Source organism: Chrysemys picta, chromosome 14 (assembly GCF_011386835.1).
Source record: "Chrysemys picta bellii isolate R12L10 chromosome 14, ASM1138683v2, whole genome shotgun sequence".
Lineage (NCBI taxonomy): Eukaryota > Metazoa > Chordata > Testudines > Emydidae > Chrysemys > Chrysemys picta.
In genome coordinates this window covers 14,878,156-14,899,390 of record NC_088804.1, presented here as the reverse complement: position 1 = coordinate 14,899,390, position 21,235 = coordinate 14,878,156, and the positions used below count along the sequence as shown (strand labels likewise).

The 21,235-nt window shown below is 39.6% G+C and overlaps 1 protein-coding gene across 10 annotated transcripts in view; it reads left to right on the top strand.

Annotated features, from left to right (window-relative positions):
- FTO (FTO alpha-ketoglutarate dependent dioxygenase) overlaps window positions 1-21,035 on the top strand; it is a 332,418-nt gene extending 311,383 nt beyond the window's left edge. For 6 of the 10 annotated variants that reach the window (XM_065567030.1, XM_005289788.4, XM_042852281.2 and 3 more), the window contains one exon: window positions 20,790-21,035. In XM_065567030.1, coding sequence (XP_065423102.1) covers window positions 20,790-20,931 — 142 coding nt within the window. In that variant the 3' untranslated portion in view covers window positions 20,932-21,035. Of the gene's footprint in view, window positions 1-5,738; window positions 5,813-14,410; window positions 14,697-20,789 lie in introns of all 10 variants that reach the window. The other 4 variants (XM_065567032.1, XM_065567028.1, XR_010592539.1 and 1 more) reach the window with 3 other exon arrangements.
- The last annotated feature ends 200 nt before the right edge of the window (window positions 21,036-21,235 follow it).

The following is a 21,235-nucleotide window of genomic DNA, read 5'->3' as shown; positions in this document are numbered from 1 at the left end:
AAAAAAAGTGTGGCTACTTTGTGGGGAGAATTTTCCTTCCCTACATAATATCTCTCTATATTATTTATTGATTTTATTACGAAATCCCCCCAAATGGCAGGTTAGTACAATATTATGTGTGGCTAGAGCAGTAAATGGTTTCTAATTTTATGGATCTCTTAATTTAAAAATCACAAAGGTATAAGATAATGCCACAGATCTTTCCCCACGTTTGATTTAAAAAAGGAAAATATCTGCATGTATGGGGGTGGGTTCCATGTGCATTATAGAAGGTCAAACTAGAGGCACGTTAGGGTAGATAACATGATTGATTGATTCAATTCAGAGTACACTAAAGGACCATGATCTCTGTACATATTGAAAGCCTGTTTTTTAGTTTGTGTATATTCCAAAGAGAATGATTAAATATGACTGACATAGTTACACATTATTTCCAAAATGTACTTTATCTACTAATGTCGTATTCCTGTCCCTTGATTGTATAAATAAATGGAGCAATACAATCAAAAGTTTACAGTTCCAAAGTTTCATTCTACATTAATTGTTGTGGGTCTTTATAGAACCTTGGATTTATAGAAATATTCATTTTTTTAAAGAGGCATGTTTTAGTAGGCAAATTATGAGTCTGGTCATCCCATAGATAACCTAATAATGAACATTGCAGAGAAGCATTAATAGACCCTAAATATTTCAGTTAATTCCCAGGCACTTTAGCCTACAGAACTGTTCATCTAAAAAGCGTGAACACCAATTTAGCAGTCTGCTGAGAAACCTGACTTTCCATCAGTCCCTTTGCAAGGGCAGAAGTTTTTGCAGCTAATCAAGTTGGGTAAGCAGTGAGGCCAAGTGGTTTCCCAGGTGACCTTGGTCCTTTAATGCACTGCAAGGAGCTGACTCTCTCCATTAATAGTTTTGTTTGTGAGAGCTGAAAAGGTGACTTGTAATACAGCTCCTTTTTCCTGACTCCTCCATAATGACATTTTGAACAGGCAGATGATGGCCTTTGATTCAGTATGACCTTCTTAGTTTTAGTGGTTACAGAATGCTTTAAGAGAAACAGCGTAAATGAGAAGATAGGTACATTCCATACCTAAGCTTTCCCCTGGAGAGCATCTTTGTAAACTTACATAAAAAATCAAGGGTAAGTTTTATATATTTTTTCTTTTTTCTTTAACTTTTTAAATTCTTGATTATCAGCTAAACTCTTCTGGCCTGATTCCCCTGACCTGTGAAGTCCGTTGAATTACGCCTGTGTGTAACATGTATAAGAGAAAGAAGAAGCTGGCCTGTACGTTCTGTTAATAGATCCAGTATTGCAATTAGATATTCTTGACAGTCTGCAGTCAGCACTTTAGAGTCTTCCTCTCCACACTGTCATAGGGTTCAAATACCAAACTGCCTTTCTTGGGGCTATCATGCTAGAAATCTTCTTCCATTCTGTTGGAATATCTATATCAGCTACCGTGCACCATTTTGCACAGAGCTACATTGCGAAGAATTTTCAGCAGTTAGTTAAATTCTGTGATAAAGTTTCATGGAGTTTGGGCCAGGAGAGACCATTTGATCATCAGTGTGACCTCCTGTATATCACTTGTACTGAGTACGATACCTTGTGTTTGATTGAAGCATAACTTGTATTGCTAAAGCACATCTTCAAGAAAGGCATTCAGTCTTAATTTGTAGACATCAAAAGATAGAGAATCCATCAGCTCCTTTGGTAGTTTTTTTGAGTAGTTAAGCACCTTCTCTGTTTTTAAAAAAAAATTGTACCTAATTTCTAATTTGAATTTGTCTGGCTACAGCTTCCAGCCACTAGTTCTTATTATGTGTTTTTCTGCTGGAATAAAGAGCTCTTTCGTACCTTGTGTTTTCTCCCTGTGAAAGTATTTATTAGGGCTGTCAAGCGATTAAAAAAACGAATCGCGATTAATTGCGTTGCTAAACAATAATAGAATACCATTTATTTAAATATTTTGGATGTTTTCTACATTTTCAAATATATTGATTTCAATTACAACACAGAATGCAAAGTGTACAGTGCTCACTTTATATTTATTTTTTATTACAAATATTTGCACAGTAAAAAAACAAAAGAAATAGTATTTTTCAATTCACCTAATACAAGTACTGTAGTGCAGTCTCTTTATCATGAAAGTTGAACTTACAAATGTAGAATTATGTACAAAAAATAACTGCATTCAAAAATAAAACAATGTAAAACTTTACAGCCTACAAGTCCACTCGGTCCTACTTCAGCCAATCGCTCAGACAAACAAGTTTGTTTACATTTACAGGAGATAATGCTGCTTGCTTCTTGTTTACAATGTCACCTGAAAGTGCCAGATGCATTAAAGATTCATATGTCCTTCATGCTTCAACCACCATTCCAGAGAACATGCGTCCATGCTGAGAATGGGTTCTGCTCGATAACAATCCAAAGCAGAACGAACCAACGCATGTTCATTTTCATCATCTGAGTCAGATGCCACCAGCAGAAGGTTGATTTTTTTTGGTGGTTCGGATTCTGTAGTTTCCGCATCTGAGTGTTACTCTTTTTAAGATTGCTGAAAGTATGCTCCACATCTCGTCTCTCTCAGATTTTGGATGGCACTTCAGATTCTTAAACCTTGGGTCGAGTGCTGGAGCTGTTGAGTTTTGTCAAATCTGCTGTGAAAGTCTTCTTAAAACGAACATGTGCTGGGTCATCATCTGAGACTGCTATAACGTGAAATATATGGCCGGGGTGAAAGTAACTTAAGGGACTTACCAGTACGCAGGGCCAGGGTCCTGAGCAAGGTGGGCGGGATGTCGGGCGGAAGGGACGGGGCCTTTAAAACCCCGGGCCCTTTAAATCACTGCTGGAGTCTGAGGGCTCCCAGCCACTGCCACTACCCCAGGGCTTTGGTGGTGATTTAAAGGGCCAGGGGCTCCTGGCTACTGCTACTACAGCCAGAGCCTGGGCCCTTTAAATTGCTGCTGGAGCCCCATGGTGTAGCGGTAGCAGTGGCTGGGAGCCCTGGGGCTCCGGCAGTGATTTAAAGGACCTGGGGCTCCCGGCAGCAGCCGGATCCCCTGGCCCTTTAAATTGCCACTGGAACCCCGGGGCTCCCGGCCACTGCCGCTACCCCAGGGCTCCAGCAGTGTGGCTCTGGCGGTGATTTAATGGGCCAGGGGCTCCAGCTGCTGCCAGGAGCCCAGAGCCCTTTTTAATTGTCGGCCTGGGAAAGCTCTTCCTGATTAATCGACAGCCCTAGTATTTATACACGGTAATTAAATCATCTCTCAGTCTTCTTTTTGATAAGCTAACCATATTGACCTCTTTGTGTCTCACATTGTAGGGCATCTTCTTCAGCTCGTGAATCATTTTTGAATGAATTCTTTTCTGCACCCGCTCCAATTTTTCAATATCCTTTTAAAAATGGGGACAACAGAACTGTGTGCAGAATTCCAGTATTGGTCTCGTCAATGCCATATACAGATGTAAAATTCCTTCCTTTCTCCTCTGTTTATACATCCAAGAATCACATTCGTTCTTTTTGCCACGACATTACACTGGTGGCTCATGTTCAGTTGCTAGTCCACTGTAACCCCAAGATTCTTTCAGAATTCTTTCAGTGCTCCAGGATACAGTGCCCCATTTTATAGGTATGACTTGTATTTCTCCTAGGTGTATAACTCTGTATTTGGCTGTATTAAAACACATTTTGTTTGAATTGGTCCAGGTTACCAAGTGATCCAGATCACTCTGTATGACTGCTCTGTCTTCCTTGGTATTTATGTAATCTTTGTGCAATCTGCAAAGTTTATCAGCAGCAATTTTATATTTACCTCTGGATCATTAAGGAAAATGTTGAATAACATGAGGCCTAATATTGAACCCTGCGGTACCCCATTAGAAAAACTCCATTTGCTGGTGATTCCCCACTGACAACTACTTTGTGAGATCTGTCAATACGCCAGATCTCGATCACTTTACTGTGTGCGCTGTTGATATTGTATAGTGCTATTTTTTTAATCTGAATGCTGTGCAGTATGAAGACTTCCAGAATAGCCTTCCAGAAGTCTAGGTATATTACAACTATGCAGTTATCTTTCAACCAAACTCGTAATCTCATGAAAAAATGAAATACTTTTTCCACTAGAAACAAAATGAGAGACTGTGGCACAAGATATTGGATGATATACCTATGGTATGTCGACACTATCAGAAAGCAAAATTTGTATGAATTTCCTGGAATGAAGAACAGCTGGATTAGCAGTAATTTCATTTAAACAAAGACTGAGATGAACTCGTAGTTCAGGACAATATTATACCAATTTCCATTAGGAAGAGAAATGGGAAGAATTAGATCTGCTGGCCTGCACAAGGAAATAATGACTCTTGTGGAATGGGAAGAGGAAAATATTCATCAGCAATTCATGCACTAATGTGGCTCAGCTGGCAAACAAGAAACCAGGAAAATTGGAGTTTGACAAATAACATTCAAATAAACAAAACAAAATATTTGGAAGGCCAAGACTATCCTTTTTTCATCAGGCTCCAACAACTGTTCTTTTGCAGGCACGGAACAGAGGACCCATTGTCAAAGAGATGGCAAAAATCCTTTATTGTATCTGTTCCCTCTTGTCCCATTAATCCACAGAAACTCTGGAAGGATGGACTCACTTATTGATCAAACAGGTCTTGGTATTTAAACCTTTTAGTTAGCCATACTCATCTGGCTTCATCTGTCTAACAGGAAAGGCTTTATTTTTTAAGCGTGTAATGTTACACCAAGATCCATACAGTTTACACCTGACACAATGACTACTGAGCAAAGTCACTATGCACGGCTACTCATAGTGTCATTGGTAGATTCTAGAAAAGTCCACCCAGGCGTTACTTTAAGCAACATGTGACAAATATTCATCACATCACTTAATGCACTACTAGCAGGTGTTCAGATCCTATGATGATGTGCACAGTATAAGCACTTATATATTGAATAGAATAGAAAATACTGTTATCATAAGAAAAGTCTCAACTAACCAGGTATGCATGTAGGGCTAGGGTTCAAACTCTGGTATAATTAGATCATCCATAAGGCCCCAATTCAGCAAATTGTTTAAGCACTTACTTAAGTCCATCCTATTCAGCAAAGTACATAAGCACATGCTTAACTTAATCACATTCTGAAGGATTGTTGAAGTTAGTGGAACTTAAGCATATGGCGAAGAGCTTTGCTGAATTCTGGTGGACTGCTGAATCAGGTCCTAAATTAGCTAATGGAAGTAGGATTTTAGAATTCCTACATGATGGTCTAAAAGGACATCTTATATGACAGACTAATGCCACAACGGCATTACAGATCAGTATGCTCAGCAAACGCTTGTGTTTTCAGCATTGACAAATTTGGTTTCTTAAGTGAGCCACAGTGAATGATTAATCCATAGAAAATTCACAGTGCTTGCTGGTTAATTTGAATTGTGCGTTGCAAAGCCCACAAAATACTCATTTGAACTACTTCTTAAGGTAGCGTCACCACCTACTTTATTATCATTAAAATATTCCCCTCTGGCAATAACTTTATCCAGAAGGAATTTCAAGACTAGGCGCATTATCTATTGAAAAGCAATTTAGTAGTTTCCATTCAGGCAAGGTAGTTTTAAGAAAAACACTGAAGTTTACTCCGAAGGCAATTGCAATCTTCCATAGATCTCAGGATATTATATTACCTTCATTCTTTTCGAATCCGCAGCATAAGAAAGAGAAAGACTGACATAAATTGGATGTTCGAAGAGCTCTGAAGATAGACATCAGAAGGACTCAAGAGTAAGGAAAGATCTCAGAATTATTTGTTCTTTTCCATCTTAAAGTAAAAGAGAACAAAGCATCAAAGGCATCAGTAGTGAGATGGCTCAAAGTCAGTACTGTATATCATATTGTATAAAGCAAATGGTTTGGCACCACCAAAAAATCTAAAGTCCCGTTCTGTTGGAGCAGTACTGACATTGTGGTCAGAAAGATCCTTTGCTCTATAGAAAATAAATATGGAAAATTTACTATACTGGGCGCTACATGTTTTATCTGTTGGAAGCATTTGGCAGGTGAGTTTTGCAGTCCGTGGTGGCTCAATCGTGGTTGGTGGACAAAATTAATGACTTTGACTTGTGCATTCTAGAGCTGGATTCTGTATTCCTTATAGGCGTCAATAGGAGTTCTGTCAGTGCAAGGAGTGCAGGATCAGATAGATGCATGTAATTCATCTTATCAGTTTTATTCTTATTCTTTAAATAAGATGGATGTGATCAGGATCCAGACAAGAAAATTTGTTCTCATCTGATAATCTCTTATTCATTCTCCAGTCCACACTAGAGTTTTAGTGGGATTAAAATAAAATATTGAAGAATTTTTTTAACTGTAATCTTTTGGGATCTGATTCTGTTCTCAAACTGCTTTTATACTGGAGTTACTCCTGGTCTGTACCAGTGTAACAGAGTTCAGAATGTGATCCTTTGACTCTGTATATGGATTGGGATAGTGTTTTATTACACTGGAGTAGAAGTGGTTATTAGATATCTCTCTGTATATTGCTTTGGAAGATTTCATACTGGAATGCAAAAAGATAATTACAGAGAACCCAAGGGTAGACAATTTGATACCTACCACAGTTACTGATGGGGAGGAAAACCCTATTGTTAGCATTGGTGAACACAGTAAGTAGCAGAAATTCTAAGTTATGGCTGCACCATTTATAAAACACTAACCCAAACCTATATTCATTATATGCAATTCATAACACTAGTTCATTGGAACCTCGTCTGGACAAATCATCTTTGCTGTTTCTGCTATATTGAAATAAGTTCTTCAGCAAAAACAGGAATATGTATATGCACACACACACTCTTTGAATGTCTTAGAATATACTGCAGCTATTTATAGGAAAAGATGCATATAACCCCCTCCTTTGCCTGAGAGCTGAACATTTTGACATTTCTCTCAGTACAAATAGAACTGCTCAGCCAGTCATAGTCGTGGGTGTGACTGGGAGATGGCAATTGAAAGATGTTCCTCTGTGTCCCATTTCTCTCATTGATTATTTTATGACAAACGAGCAATTGCTTTTCATCTCCTGCATGACCACTGATAATCAGGGACACTCGTTGATAGTGATTGCAATGGTAAAGTTATATTTCCAGGATTTAGAATCCCTGGTAGACTGTTTTCCAGCATTTCATTGGTGTTATCCAATTTTTATTTGTACCAGTATGAACATTCAATCAGAGATGTTAGGAAAAGACCTCTTAGATAATCTAGCGCATTCCCCTCCTGCTAGTGCAGGAGTGTTCCTTACAGTACATTTCTAAGTGCTTTATCCATAAAATATGGATGGATAGAGAAATAGACATGTAGAAGTTCAGGGATTATTAAAATACCTGTTTGGATACTGTAGGAGTGTATTTGACTAAAAAAAAAAAAGATTTTCTCCCTCTCCTTTTGTGGCTCTTTGTCCTTTTGTTTCCCACTTTCCCCAGAATGTGCCCCTTCCTGCTTCCCTCTCACCTTGCTATGACCTAGGGGAAAAGATTACTTTTTTAAAACGATGCTTTTCGATCTTAGCATTGTGTTGCACTTGTGGGACACAGGCCCAATCTTTGTTATAAATTTCCCCCCTTACTGTGGGATTCAGTTTTTAAGACAGCATGTCTTGTAGTGTAAATAGGACCGAACCCTGTTTTAATTGTGTTCCCCAAAATATGGATTCCAAGGCTCGAGCACACTTGAGGAATATGTTGGAAAATGTGACTTGGTTTGATCTTGCAGTGTAGAAGGAACTATTTTTTCAAAGTTCAGGCACTTTGGTGTACCTCAATATATTAGATTTTCACACTGCAGACAGGGCTTTAGTCGGCCTGTCACCATTTCTTTGCTGCACTGAGCTCACTCTTTGACTAACCAGGTTTTGTTACAGTCAATAGAGATCCCGTTTGGATGGACCAAAGTTGGTGGGAGCAGCACAGTGATGGGAGTTAATGGTGGGGGGGAGTGATTTGGGGGTTGGGTTTTTTTGGGGGAGGGATGGGTTTGAGAGGCGGGGTTGCAGGTGAGAACTGATGCTAGTGAAATGAGACATTTGGAGGTACTACTAACAGAGGTGGTGGGGCAGGTCAGGATTGTTTCAGGAACCTGGGAGGGCAGCAGTGGAGGGTTTGGGTCTGAAAGAATCTTAAAACTTGGTGGTTGAAGAGTCAGAGCACATTTTTCTACTGTTTTGCCCAGTCTCGTTTAAGTGTATGAAACAGTGAGGTTTCTATCAGTTCCCTTGGGGGAAACTTTCACAGTCTAAAAAAATCTTTTCTTGATCTCACTCCCATGTACACCAAATCAGGATTCTCCATTCAACAATGGGTCTCAATTTGCCTTTCCCACAAATGTGTAGGGTTGTAGTCCCTAATAACTAAGCTGCAAGTGCTAAATGCTCCTTTCCCATGGAAAAACACATGATCAAAAATCTGCAACGTGGGTGCAGCTTCCTGGAAAAGACAAAGGGTACAGACTTCAAACACTAAGGATTCTTGGGAAAATCGGGCTCCCTCCTTGTAAATCTTGGGGCCTCCTATGGAAATCCCACCCTGCTGCTATACTTCCCCAGAAACTATGCTACCGGTTCATTTTCTCTGCTTCATAAGCCTTGGACGTTCTCCACCTACCAAGAGAGCTAAAAGGCATGGATGGGGAGATTAAATGCTGCTTGAAGCATCATTAACTCTTGTGTGGGTTTCAACCAAGAGAGAAGAACAGGCCATGTAGTGCATAGGTCACCCCCAAATCTCCCACCAGCCTACTGTTAACAGAGGAGAATATCTGTAGCCTCCTGAGAAGCATAGTACTGATACTTCATTTTCTGTTGGTTATATTACCACTCCTCTTTCCTCTCTTTTATTTATTGCCATACTGCACAACAGAGAGCATATATGGCCCCAAGCAAACCCCCTTGTAAAATAAATGGGGGAAGTTCAGAGCTCCCTGGGTGCTATTGCATCAGTCTGTCTGTGGACGCAACAAGATAACCATGCATCAGTTTACATTGTACAGGCTATCTTCTCAACCAGAAGAGCTAGAAACTTTATGTTAATAAAAGTGTAGATTCTGGATAATACAGTACAATCTCTCCAAAGGCCCTAAATCAGCAATTACATCTGCATTTCAGTGAACATGGAGGAACAATGTCCCAGTTGATAATGCAAACAGGATGAAAATAGTTATTTTAAAACTGCATAAAATCAATACTTTGGGGGAAACAAGTCAGCTGTGTTTATACTCTGTGCCTAGCAGACATTTTGTTTCTTTGTCTGAGAAATCATAGGAAAGCACATATTGTGTGTGAAGTAAAACAGCAGATCGTACACTGTATGAGAGAGAAATGGAGCATTTTAGGTTCCTGTTGAGGGAATATAAATTATACTGAGGTTGAGATATTTTTATGTTGTCTGGAGTCAAATCAGTATTCTCAGTCAAGAAATGTCTCACAGCCGTCATTTGTAATGAGAACAGTAAGCCTAAATCCACGCCTATGGTGTTGAAAATTTTCCTCTAAATGCTGAACCCTTCGGAGTGGTGGGATTATTTGTAAGTGTCCATATGGAGGGGTGTGTGCATAAATATGCATACACATTATTCTCATGCATTCAGGATACAGTGCGTCTGCACATGTTATTCTAAGAAACGGGGAACAGAAGTCTCTCAGAAACAGGTAGTTGTTGCACATATGAAAACTGTAGGTTAGATTGGATTAAACATCGTGTTTCTGCAAATACTGTGCTGTTTATGAAGTGTTGCTCTGGGGGATTTGTAACCCCCTGTAGTACAGTGGTCATATTTGTTGATTAAATAACCGGACAAACATGGCACACACACTACCCCTATGCAGGCATTCCTATGTGGGGAACAGGGACCACGGGGAGTTTCACGGTGCTTGTTCCTAGTCCTCTCAGGGGGACTAATTTGTTCCCAAACTGAACTGGCAGGAGACTTGTCCACTAATCACACCAACTTCGTAAGATCCATTCAGATCTCAGGACATAGAGAGGAAGCAGGACTGCCTCTGTGGAAGCCAAGTGTCTCTGCACTGCTCCATTGGCTATCTGGTCTCCTATGGGTAGCATGGCTCCATGCAGTCTCCAGTGTCACTACACCAGGAACCTCCACCCTCCAGCCTATTTGAGACTATGGGCTTGGCAGACGTGATCTAATCTGATCAGAGGTAACTCTTTGATGGATTTCTGCTTGGGAATTCATGTAGCGGAGCCAACCATACTGTTTCTTTGTCTTCTTTCTTCCTCCAGCCCATCCACCTAAAGCTGCGAAGTCCATACACCAGGAAGGGACTTTCCACTTGCCTGGGGTTGAGAGAAAGATTTGGGATAGGGAAAAGGGGCTTTTCAGTCTCATTTTACACCCTCCACTTCAGAGGTCAGCCTGCAGTCCACTCTTTGCTCTTTTCTGAAGTTACAGCCAGTTAAATATGTTAGCAAGTGAGAAAAGCAGTGAAGTATGTTTGCACAGGTTTATTTAACATTGCTATTGAAAAACTTGGATGTCAGTTCTGTTTTCACTGCAATAATTACAAGTTTTCCATAATTGTTTTTTAAATGTGTGAGCCTAATTGTTGATGCCCATGGTTAAACTCTCTATCTTTGTTGTGTGAGTTCATCAAGATGGGATTTTGAATGTATAATTTTATCTCTGTGGTTGTTATCATACATTTGGAGGAGATTAACTTCTTATTTGTCTAATTTTTCTCTGCATGATATTCCAGAACAAAGACGGGCAGAAATAAATTTTGAATTCAATTTTCTATATAAAAATGTAAGAAACCTTGAAAGATGTGTTACGTTACCTGGCCCTTGATTAATCAGCACAGTACTGCTCCACAATCAGGTTATTAAATATGAGTGGTGATGACAATAGCAGACTTACGGAGATTAAAGCCCATATAAGCTTTCTCCAAAAGGTTACATAAAAACTCATCTAAAAATTCTAATCTTAACAGTATTAAAATTACTATTATTGCTCCTATAGCCCATAGCCTCTGAATGTATTTGATTTGATTAATCTCCGTCCTATGTGAGTGCCTGTGCGTATACATATGTGAATTCCCTTTAACATACATTGAGATATCTGCATAAAAATATTGATTCTACTTAGTTCCAAGTGGATATTGTTTTAGGGCCTTGGACATCCATTATGTGAGGGGAAAAGACAGGTACTGCTTTTGTACGCTGTATTGACTTGTGTGTGCCTTGCTATTTCCATCAGTGTGACATTCTGTAAAAGCCAGTAGTTGGACTCAAGCTTACCATCCAGTTCTCAGGTGAGCAGATGGAGGGTGGGGGGGAATATTAAGCTTGCAATTTGGGTAATAATAGAAACACTGGCATTTTTAAAGTTCATGCAGCTGTCACTTAAACCTCTTTATTGTCAAACTCATTTGTCTCACCCCTGCCTCTATGTAGAACAGCAAAATACTCTCTGCAGGACAATGTTAAAAACTGGATTCTTATACAGATTTACTTTGCAAAACCACATACAGCGGTAATGCTGGTTGATTTCAGGTCATCATGCTTGTGTCACGAGTGATTCCCCAGGGGATGCTGCATCAGAGCCCTCATTACCAATGGAAAGAATGCCTGCAGGAACCTCAGGCTTTTTTGTGAGCCGGACTACAAGCTTCTGTAATGTAGTAAGAGTCAAATTCACCATTGGCACATTTGGTTACAGCTTTTTGGAGTCAGAGTTTGCAGTGGATGTTTTACCACCCCTGCGGTTATCTGTGGAAGGCTCATGTGTAGCCTTTCCTTTTTTCTTGGATTATAAACTCTTAACTGGAATGTTCTCAATCCAACCCTCAATCTGGCATTCCTTCTCCCAATTCCTCATCTGGGAACAAATTCATTTTCTCAATTGTCTCTTCCCTCTATAAATGAAGAGCAGTTGCTCCTGCTCTGAACTACCACTCACTGTTGGGCACACTCTAGCTACAGCTTATAAAAGAGCATCAGCACAGGCTGAATGTAAGTGGGCCACACCACTATGGAACACATTAGGACCAGATTTTCAGAAGAGCTCAGCATCCTTCAGTTTTCATCTGGCCACTTCATTTTAGGACCTGACTGGGAGCTGAGTGCTTTTGAAAATCTGGCCCTTAAAGTCAGACTAAATTTTGCATTTTGTTTGAGGGTTTTTTTTTTTTTTTTTTAAGTTTTAGTTTGCACTGTCAGGTAAGAGCCAACCTCAAAGAATTAAAAAGAAAATGTCTCCACCACAGATTGATCACCTTTCTCTTCTTTAGAGAGCATGGTGTGAGTGTACTAGTAAAATGCTAAGAAAATTGGTAATGTGGGTTCAGAATGAACCTCAAAATTCCAGTTCTGAAAAAGAATGGAATTTAATTGTATCATCCCAGGACCTCCTATTGTTATTTCTGAAGGAAAAAATAGCATCCAGCCATATGAAGTAAACTATTATGTTTTTTTCCTGATTACATTTCTCTAAACTCCTTCTACCTCAATAAATTTCCATTATCTCACTGTTTTTCAGCAAGCAGCAGTTTGATGGGGCACTTAGTGTGAATCTCTTACTCAGAAGCTTGTAACCAATGTGTATAGGGTTGGCCTGCCAGTATTTTACAGAGATAACTATAGTGATCAGAAAGTAATTCTGTCCTCCTTGAAAGCACAAGCAGCATCAAGGGAGATGAACTCACACCCCAATTCCAAGCACCCTGAACTTTGCTGAAGTTCTGATCTATATCTAGACGTTGTGCCTGCTCCTTTCTCTAAAACATGCTGAACCAGATGCCTAGAACTGAACCTTAACCCTGAACCTTAGGGAAGTTCAGCTCCAGATCCAAATGTAAGCCTTGCAGCTAAGGCCAGTCTCCAACTAAAAGGTCTTCCTGACAGAGCATAGTAGTAATTCCACTCTGATACAGTTGCCCCAGATTGAAACTCTCTGAGAGAAAATGCATAGTACATTTACAGTACAGTACATTTTTCTTCCGATGGTAGAGTCACCGTTTTTTCAAACGTGTTTATTTTCATTGTTGTTCTCTGAGGACAATAAGTCCATTCTACTGAACAGCAAGGAAAGTTACTTTAGACCTCTGAAATTGTATACCTTTTGTTTCACAGATTTCTGCAGAGTTCTACAGCTCTATGCCGCAGAGCTATGGAATTCAACACTGTGTTCCCTAAAGCTTATAATTGGGCTGCCTCAGACATGATACAAATAATCTCCAAGCCATTTGACCCCTATATTGTTATATGCGGTCAGGTAGGAGCAATGCAAGTTTCAGGTGACCCTATCATGTGACTGAGATCAGAGGTCAGCAACTCCTAACTGTTCAGCTGTCAGGGTAGCCCATTCATCACCATTGTTATGTAACTGACATGCTGACAAATAGACCTGGGTATAAAATTGTTCTCAGCATTCTACCTGATGGCCTTAAACCTTAATTGGTGGCTGTAAATTTTCACATGTTAACAGCTACTGTGACCAGACAAGTGCCTGGAGCGAAGGGAAGGATAAAATTAGGCCTATCATAATTTGTTAAATTGTTAATGTCATAATGGACACCCACCTGGTTAAGTGGATAAATGCTTTCTCTTTACAAAGCTTCCCCTAACCCCACTGTATCATGTCAGGCATTTTTATCCTCACACCTTTCGATTTACCATGAAAATATAGTACAAGATCATTTATTTTAATGGCAGATGTTACAGTTTTGATACTTTCTAAGGAATTGATCCCACTCCGCCATCCATGACCAAAGATGAAGGACATTGTCCACCACCAAACTAAGTCTTTACTTAAAAGCAATACTTTTCATGTTCCTTACCAAGCAAATCAGTCTGTTTAGCAAATCAGATTTAGTTTTCTTTCTATGACATCTTAAAATAAAAATGATAAAAGATTGTATGTTGTGATTGCAAGTTACATCAGCCGATTTACTCAGGTGAGATGCAAGGCCAAAGAACTGATTGCTGTCAGACATTTTAAAAGTCTAGATTTTTTTAAAGGGATGTAAATTTCAGTGTCCTGGCCAAATTTCAGCTTGGATAATTACATCTAGTTTATAGTAGTCTCTCTGCAGCTTCCGTTGAATATGATATGTTTTATTGTTACCGTGGGCCATTGTCAGGGTTGCTGTTTGCTGGTAAACATTTAGGGTGAAATCATGGGCCTGTTGAAGTCAATGGGAGTTTTCCCATTGAGTTCAATAGGGCCAGGATATCAAGCCTGATGCTTACCACCCCAGAAGTAGCTGAATTATATTGGCAAGAGAGGCATTTTGTGTGTGTGTAATTATTGAAGTTTACTCACCTGAGTAATCTGTACTCACATTAATATTCTCATATTTTTCTATAGGGTTGAGCACATAAATATATATAACTCAAGAGAGAAATGCATTCTCTGGTAGAATGCTCAGGATGTGGGTTCAGAATGAACCAGAAAAATCTTAAAAGTCAGTGGAACTATTCATCTGTCATAATTACTCAGGAGAGGAAAGATTTGAAGGCTCAGGACCTAGGCCACAATCCTGCAAGGGGAACTGTGTATATAGATGCCTGTGCTTGTGCAGAGCCCTGTTGAACTCAGTTGGACTCAGTGGTTCAACCATGAAGACCTCTTTGCATGGGCAGGACCCACCTTGGTAAGATCTCTGTGAATCTTCATGCTGTCTAAAGAGAACATTATTATTCAGAACAGTGTACACGTTAGAAATGTTAAATCCTTTTTATCAAGGTTGACGCATGCACATGTCTTATTGGGGGATTATTCAGTATAACAACCCATTTCTTTGCAAATCTCTAATGATTCTACTGACAAACTAATATTGCATATGAATGCTAGTTTGCCCATATTTTCATCTGGGCATCTACCCAGCCTCCACTTGTGCATGTGAAAAATTTCCTAAGGATGTACATTTACTTCTGCTTTAAAAATTCTAACACCTTTGCACACACAGTGTTAAAATTTGCATCCTGAAAACTCAATAGAATAATTGGACTTTGCGTGTGAAAATTCAATTACTTTAAAAATTCTAAAACCTGTTGAAGTGAAAGTGCATATACAGCTGTGGAGACCTGCGGACTATGGCCAAATGTACATGTCTATGCAGTTTGGCATGTGCACAAGTGAATGCCATAAGCTGAAAATCAGCCCTAAAGAGACATCATCAGCTGGCTTTATTCAACTACACCTCTACCCTGATATAACGCGACCCGATATAACACAAATTTAGATATTATATGGTAAAGCAGCACTCCAGGGGGGTGGGGCTGCACGCTCCAGCGGATCAAAGCAAGTTCAATATAACGCGGTTTCACCTATAACGTGGTAAGATTTTTTGGCTCCCGAGGACAGCGTTCTATCGGGGTAGAGGTGGAGTATAGCACTTAAGCATGTTGCTCAGGCCCTCAGAGTCTGATGTTCAGAGGTGCTGAGCACCTGCAGCTCCTATTGAATTAAAAAACAGGCCCTTGCAGTTTGGTGTCCTTTTGCTTGGAAACAGTCTTATTGACCTTTTACCTGTGCCACATCTCGAGCCCAGTGCATCACTGACAGAGCACACTGTGGTGCCCAATATTTTCCATTTCTATGTGTGATAAAAGGGGTGGCTTTAGTGTTTCTAGAGAGAGCATAGAGATAATAACTAATAATAGGGCTTTCAATCTGAGCATCTTAAAGCAATTTTCAACATCAAGGATCCAGGTATAACTCTGTAGTTCTCTGGAGTGTTTAAGTGAATACCTACTGCTCTGGCAATGATGGATGGGGGGTATTAGCTCCTGTATAAAGCATAATGCCTCCAGGGATCCTGGAGTAAGCACTATAAAAGATGTAGTATGTGTCCCCCTCAATTATCCCCTTTTGGCACTTACTGGTACGTGGTAGGGACAAGGCCATCACCATGCCCCCCATTTTGCCTAACCAACCCCTATCTGGTCCCCACCACTGTTTGCACTCCTGAGCAAAGCCAACTAAAAAGCCAACTACCTCCTGTGGGCTGGGAGGCAGGGAATAGACTCACTGTGCCCTCTCCCCATTCTAGTTACCCTGTGCAGGGTGAACCACTCTAAGAGCCTACACTTCTGTGGGGTAGATAAACATGTTACTAGAAGCCAGGAGTCATATCTCACAATTCCTTACTCTGATCACGAGACAACACTCCACAGTTGCATTAATCACATACTTCCATAGCACCCACATTTTTCTGCATGTGATCCTAGTCCGCATACTTGAACAGAAAAGTATTTGCCTGAAATAAGAGTATGTAAGAATATTGATACTTATTCCTTATTAGCTGCAAAACTTAGGGGAAAGAAAGAATACTGTTTTTAAAATCAATGGCTATCACATTACTGTAAAATCTATTGATTAAAAACACAAAGTATAATGTTAGTCATTTAGTCTGTGGAATGATGCAATACTGAAATAAATTTATCCTTTGACTTTTGCATTAACCTTTTATTGACTGCTTGCATACCCATAATTAACACACACTTTAGCTAAAGTGGTTAATTTTAGCATCATGATCAGTGTCCTCTAATGTAGCTGACACCCTGATCATCAAAATGTAAGTGCAACCCTAGAGATGATAACCAGGGAAATATCTGTTTTAGTGAATTTATACTTGCCCATAGTGAGATTAGCCACCATCTCGGTGAAACAAACAACTCTTATAAAAATGGTATATTATTGTTTAATTGAATTGTTATGAAAGGAAAATTAGTTAGTAATATTAATAAGCAAAAGAGATTTCCTATTGTATGCCCATAGCCAGGATCAAAACCAGTTGAATATGGTAGGAGAGAGGTAATGAGAATGTAGATCAGTGCACAGTGAATTGTAATCATCTGCTACTTCCAAATGGACATTGTAATTGAAACTGGGATGGTTTTGGTTGTATTGGTGAGGGTCTGGGGAAGGCGAGGCTTTGGAAATGTGGACACCTTCCACACGTTTATAGGTACTAGTCATTTATATTTTAAATTGTCCCTCTTCCTGTTTGGTGGATTTATATTACCAATGGGCTGGAGGGCCACTTTGGCGCTCAGCTGATGTGTTGGAAATATGCTGCAGCTGTTGGTCAGTCAGCCTTGTGTGAGCAGGAGATGAAAGAATCCAAGATTCAGTAGCTCTGCCTGGTCTAGGTAAAAGAGGTCTGTTCCTGCACCGGCATGTACCTATATAGTCCGTTCCCCCCTCCCCCCGCATCTCTTCCAGTCACCTGGGGGGAAGGGCAGGATGGATCCGCGTCCCCAGGCTGACCTGGTCTGCCGCTGCAGTCAAAAGCACCTCCTTGGCTCTCTAGCCCTTGAAGGGGCACACACCTTTTTGAACGAGCCAGATAACAGCCCCCCCGCCGCTTAATGTGCAGTGAGGTCATTCAGCAGGGATCGCCTAGTTCAGCGTCTCACTCATCCTGTCTATGAACCCATGACATTCCCAGCCTGCTACATGCCATACATATTGTTCCAACTTACTCTCTTTTGAGGGGTTGACCTTTTTTGGTTACTCAAATTTCAACCACCAGATATAATCCTCAGCCTAAGCTTTTTACTCCCCACCAAGTTAGGGTGTTCCTAGGGTTTCCCCAACAGCACCTCCTCTGTTGTAGATCCTAACTCCTTCTGCCTCTGGGAGGAGACATCTTTATATCCTAGGAGGAGTTAATGTGGCTTAGCAGTAATTCCGCTGTATATTTTTATGTGAGGTTCAATGCCTGTGGATACAGTGCTTCAGTTGAAGATACCTGTGCCCCTATGCAGGTTGCTCAGGTCTGTCACTCTGTTACAGTATCAAAGACCAGACCTGGGACAATACCCTTTACAATTGTGGGGAAATGTATTAAAGTTAGGGCTAAAAATATTACTACCAAAAGGCTACTGACTCCTTTTCACATCAAAAAGGGGGTACACAATCAGATGGCCTATTTCAGTGTTGTGGATGCTACTTCATGTGATAACAGCGTCACCCAAGTTGTTTATGGTACGGTGAGTGCTGCCAGCACAGCATCGTCTTTAGCAGTGATTTCGAAGGACCTAATCCTGCCACCCTTTTACTTGTGTAATTCCCATATAAGTCAGTGGGGCCTGTACCAGGGCTGAAAACCCCGGCTGAAAATAGGTGATTTACATAATGTATATGTTTACCATTCGCAACTTCTCTCATTAGAAAAGTGACATTAAACTAGGTAGACTGAACAAGTAGAAGAAGTGATCAGAGTGCACTCATCCCCGACCTGCAGAGGAGCTCCAGACTGGGTAGATATGCTGTGGAAGGCCTGGAAATGATGGGATGCTGGCACTGGCCATTTCTCTCCCCTTCTCAGTCGCACTTCTGGCCTCAGACTTGTGAATCAGGAAGACTCTTGTGGATGGTCACTGACATCAATCCCTCATGTAGAATACAATGTGGCTCAAGGTTCCCAAGTGCACGACTGTCATGTCATGAGGCATGTGCTCAGCAAACCATACCAGGTGGTGAGGTGACCTTTCAGACTGTCTCTGCTAGAGAAGCAATGGAGCAGTTTGCGCTGCCACTCCTGGGCTGCCCAAATGACAGCAACTTTGGTAACTATTGGTATATTTAAAGTGACCGTGATGCCCAAAATTCAAATGTGAGGGAAAAGTTGGTAGGAAATAAATTACATAGGGAGGCTCTGAAGGTTAGGAATATACACTATGGCTGCACAGCATTGAAAGGTGATGCGTGTTCCCTCCCAAAGAATTGAAAGTGATTGTTATTAATAAATTGACTTTTGCTAAAGCACATAATATGCCTGGCAATCTTTACTAGCAGAGCCTCTTGATGTGTCAGCTGTAATAATCTCTACACGGTTTAATTTATCCACTTTTAGATTGAAATGCTTACACTGGAATATCGTATACTACCCAGCAAATTGAGCATGTTATTTTGTGCCGAGACCGAAAATAAAGCGAGATTTTAAAAGCCTTACAGAGTTATGCTGTAATTAGTTTCAGCTTCTCTTGCATATTAATTTTCTCCTGTTCCTTTATATAATTTGGAAAATGTCTTCAGAACATGATGGCACAATCAGTTAAGTACCTCTCAGAACTCATACACTAAACTGCATTTGCTCTAACAACTGTTATAAAGCAGCCTGCAAAACAAATCCTCTGTTATTCTGTACAGTGCAGCTTATCAATGCAAACAGTTTAATATTTATGCTAAGAGGATTGTCACAAGTAGCTTCTGTTCCTTTAATTCTTGTTTTAAATAAATAATGAGAACATTTAAACACATTACTCTTCTCAGGGCCCTGAGGTCGGCTAATCTTATTATTTATGAAGTGATGTGCTACATAATAGTACTTAGTGCATGTTAACAGATGCTATTATCAGGGGCTGATGTGGAGAGCTGAAGATATATTGGAATGTTATGTGTTAATACTGTCCTTGTAGTATAATGTACGATGGATTGAGTGCACAGGATGCCGCAATTAACCGCACACCAACATGGGTGTAAAGTTGAAGTATGTTTTCTCATGGGTATTACACTGCCATTAATAATTCCCAAGAGAAGAAGACATCTTTCATTTGGGAACATTCTCTTCCAGAAGGCCTCGAAAGGGGGCCAGGAAGTTGTGTGTTGTTCTTGTTCATTTTACAGAGCTGAAAGACACCCGAGTGGTATAAAGCCACTTAAAAAATAAATTTCATTTTATATTTTTTTAAAAATTAAAGACTTCTATTTACATTTTGCATACAAAATATGATTTTGCATATTTCTTCCTGGGGATAAAGCAGTTAATTTCTATCTCTGTGATCTGATGTTTCTTGTAAAGAAATGAATTCCTCTCCTGAACATATGAAATAATTGTAATAGTACTTGGCACTTTTCATCATCATAGTGCTTTACAGACATTAGCTAATTAATCAGCAAATGGTAAATAAAAAAAAAAGTCACTGAATTGTTACAAATTTTCTAATGCAGTGCAAATAAGTGGCAGCCTGTATTACAAACTAATCTTAAGAGATGTGACTGTTGCTACTCAGAAAAATTTTCCTGTGCTGGGCAGCAATTTAGTTGCATATTATAATTAGACTTCACTAGTATTGATGAATAATCCATTTAATAAAAAACACTGTAATTTAAAAGTTTTCTCTGGGGACTAACATACACTAACATCTTAATTTAATTTTATTGAAGTTTTGCCTACCTATTCATCAGTGGAAATTGTTATTAGCTTCCATTTGCATATATCTTTATACAATTTTTCCTTTTTACATTGCCTTTTTCAGAGCAAAGGAGACTTATACACTGGTAAATCTCTAGAATCTACAAAGCCAATCCTGCTTCTGTAATATTGTTTAATCTATCCCCCGACCTTAATGCAGTAAATTCAGTTTAATCTTTCTCAATAGTCAAGTAATACACTGAAAACCCACAAACATTTAAATCTGATAATAGTTTAATCACGTACTTTAAATAACAGCTGAGATAATGAAAAAATAATTCACCATAAAAAGGTACGCAAACTGAATTTTTTTTCTGATTGGCTTTCTAAGAAATCCCTCTAGATAACACAAAGCTTACAACAGAAAACACGTCCGCTTCTCTATAAGTGAACAACCCATTTTGTCCACAGATTTGTTATCTCTCTCACTCTTTGTTTGTTTATCTTAATGGACAAATATACCTTCCTGTGAGTTTGGTTTCTTGACATTCTTTCTCTTAAAAGTAATTCTTTGTTCATCTTTTTTTTTTTTTTTTTCAGATGCCAATGCCAGCTTGCAATGAGTTTGCCAGAAGAGCAAAAGCCAAAGTGCCATCCCCTCTGGAAGGATGACGATCCCAGTATGCCTCTGCCATATGATCTTGAAGAAGTAATTGCTAACCTGCAAACTCTGCTTGAGTAAATGGAGCACTAGAAGATGTGCTCCCAGTTTAAAATGACCAGTGTTCCACTTTTCATCCTTTTAAAAGAAATGTAGTCAAAATGGAATAAATCTCTTAAATCATATGAGTTATTTTATGTCTTCTCTGAATGCAGATATATGCTTTTTACCCTTTTTATGCCCCTTGTAACTTGATCATGGTTCTTAGCTACTGTTTTAGTGATTGCCACAAAAAAAGAGGACTAAGCATCAAAATATGAGATCTTAAAAGTAAGGTTGTTTGTGATCTGTTTTGAAATAATATTCCAGAAAAGCCAGCAATTCC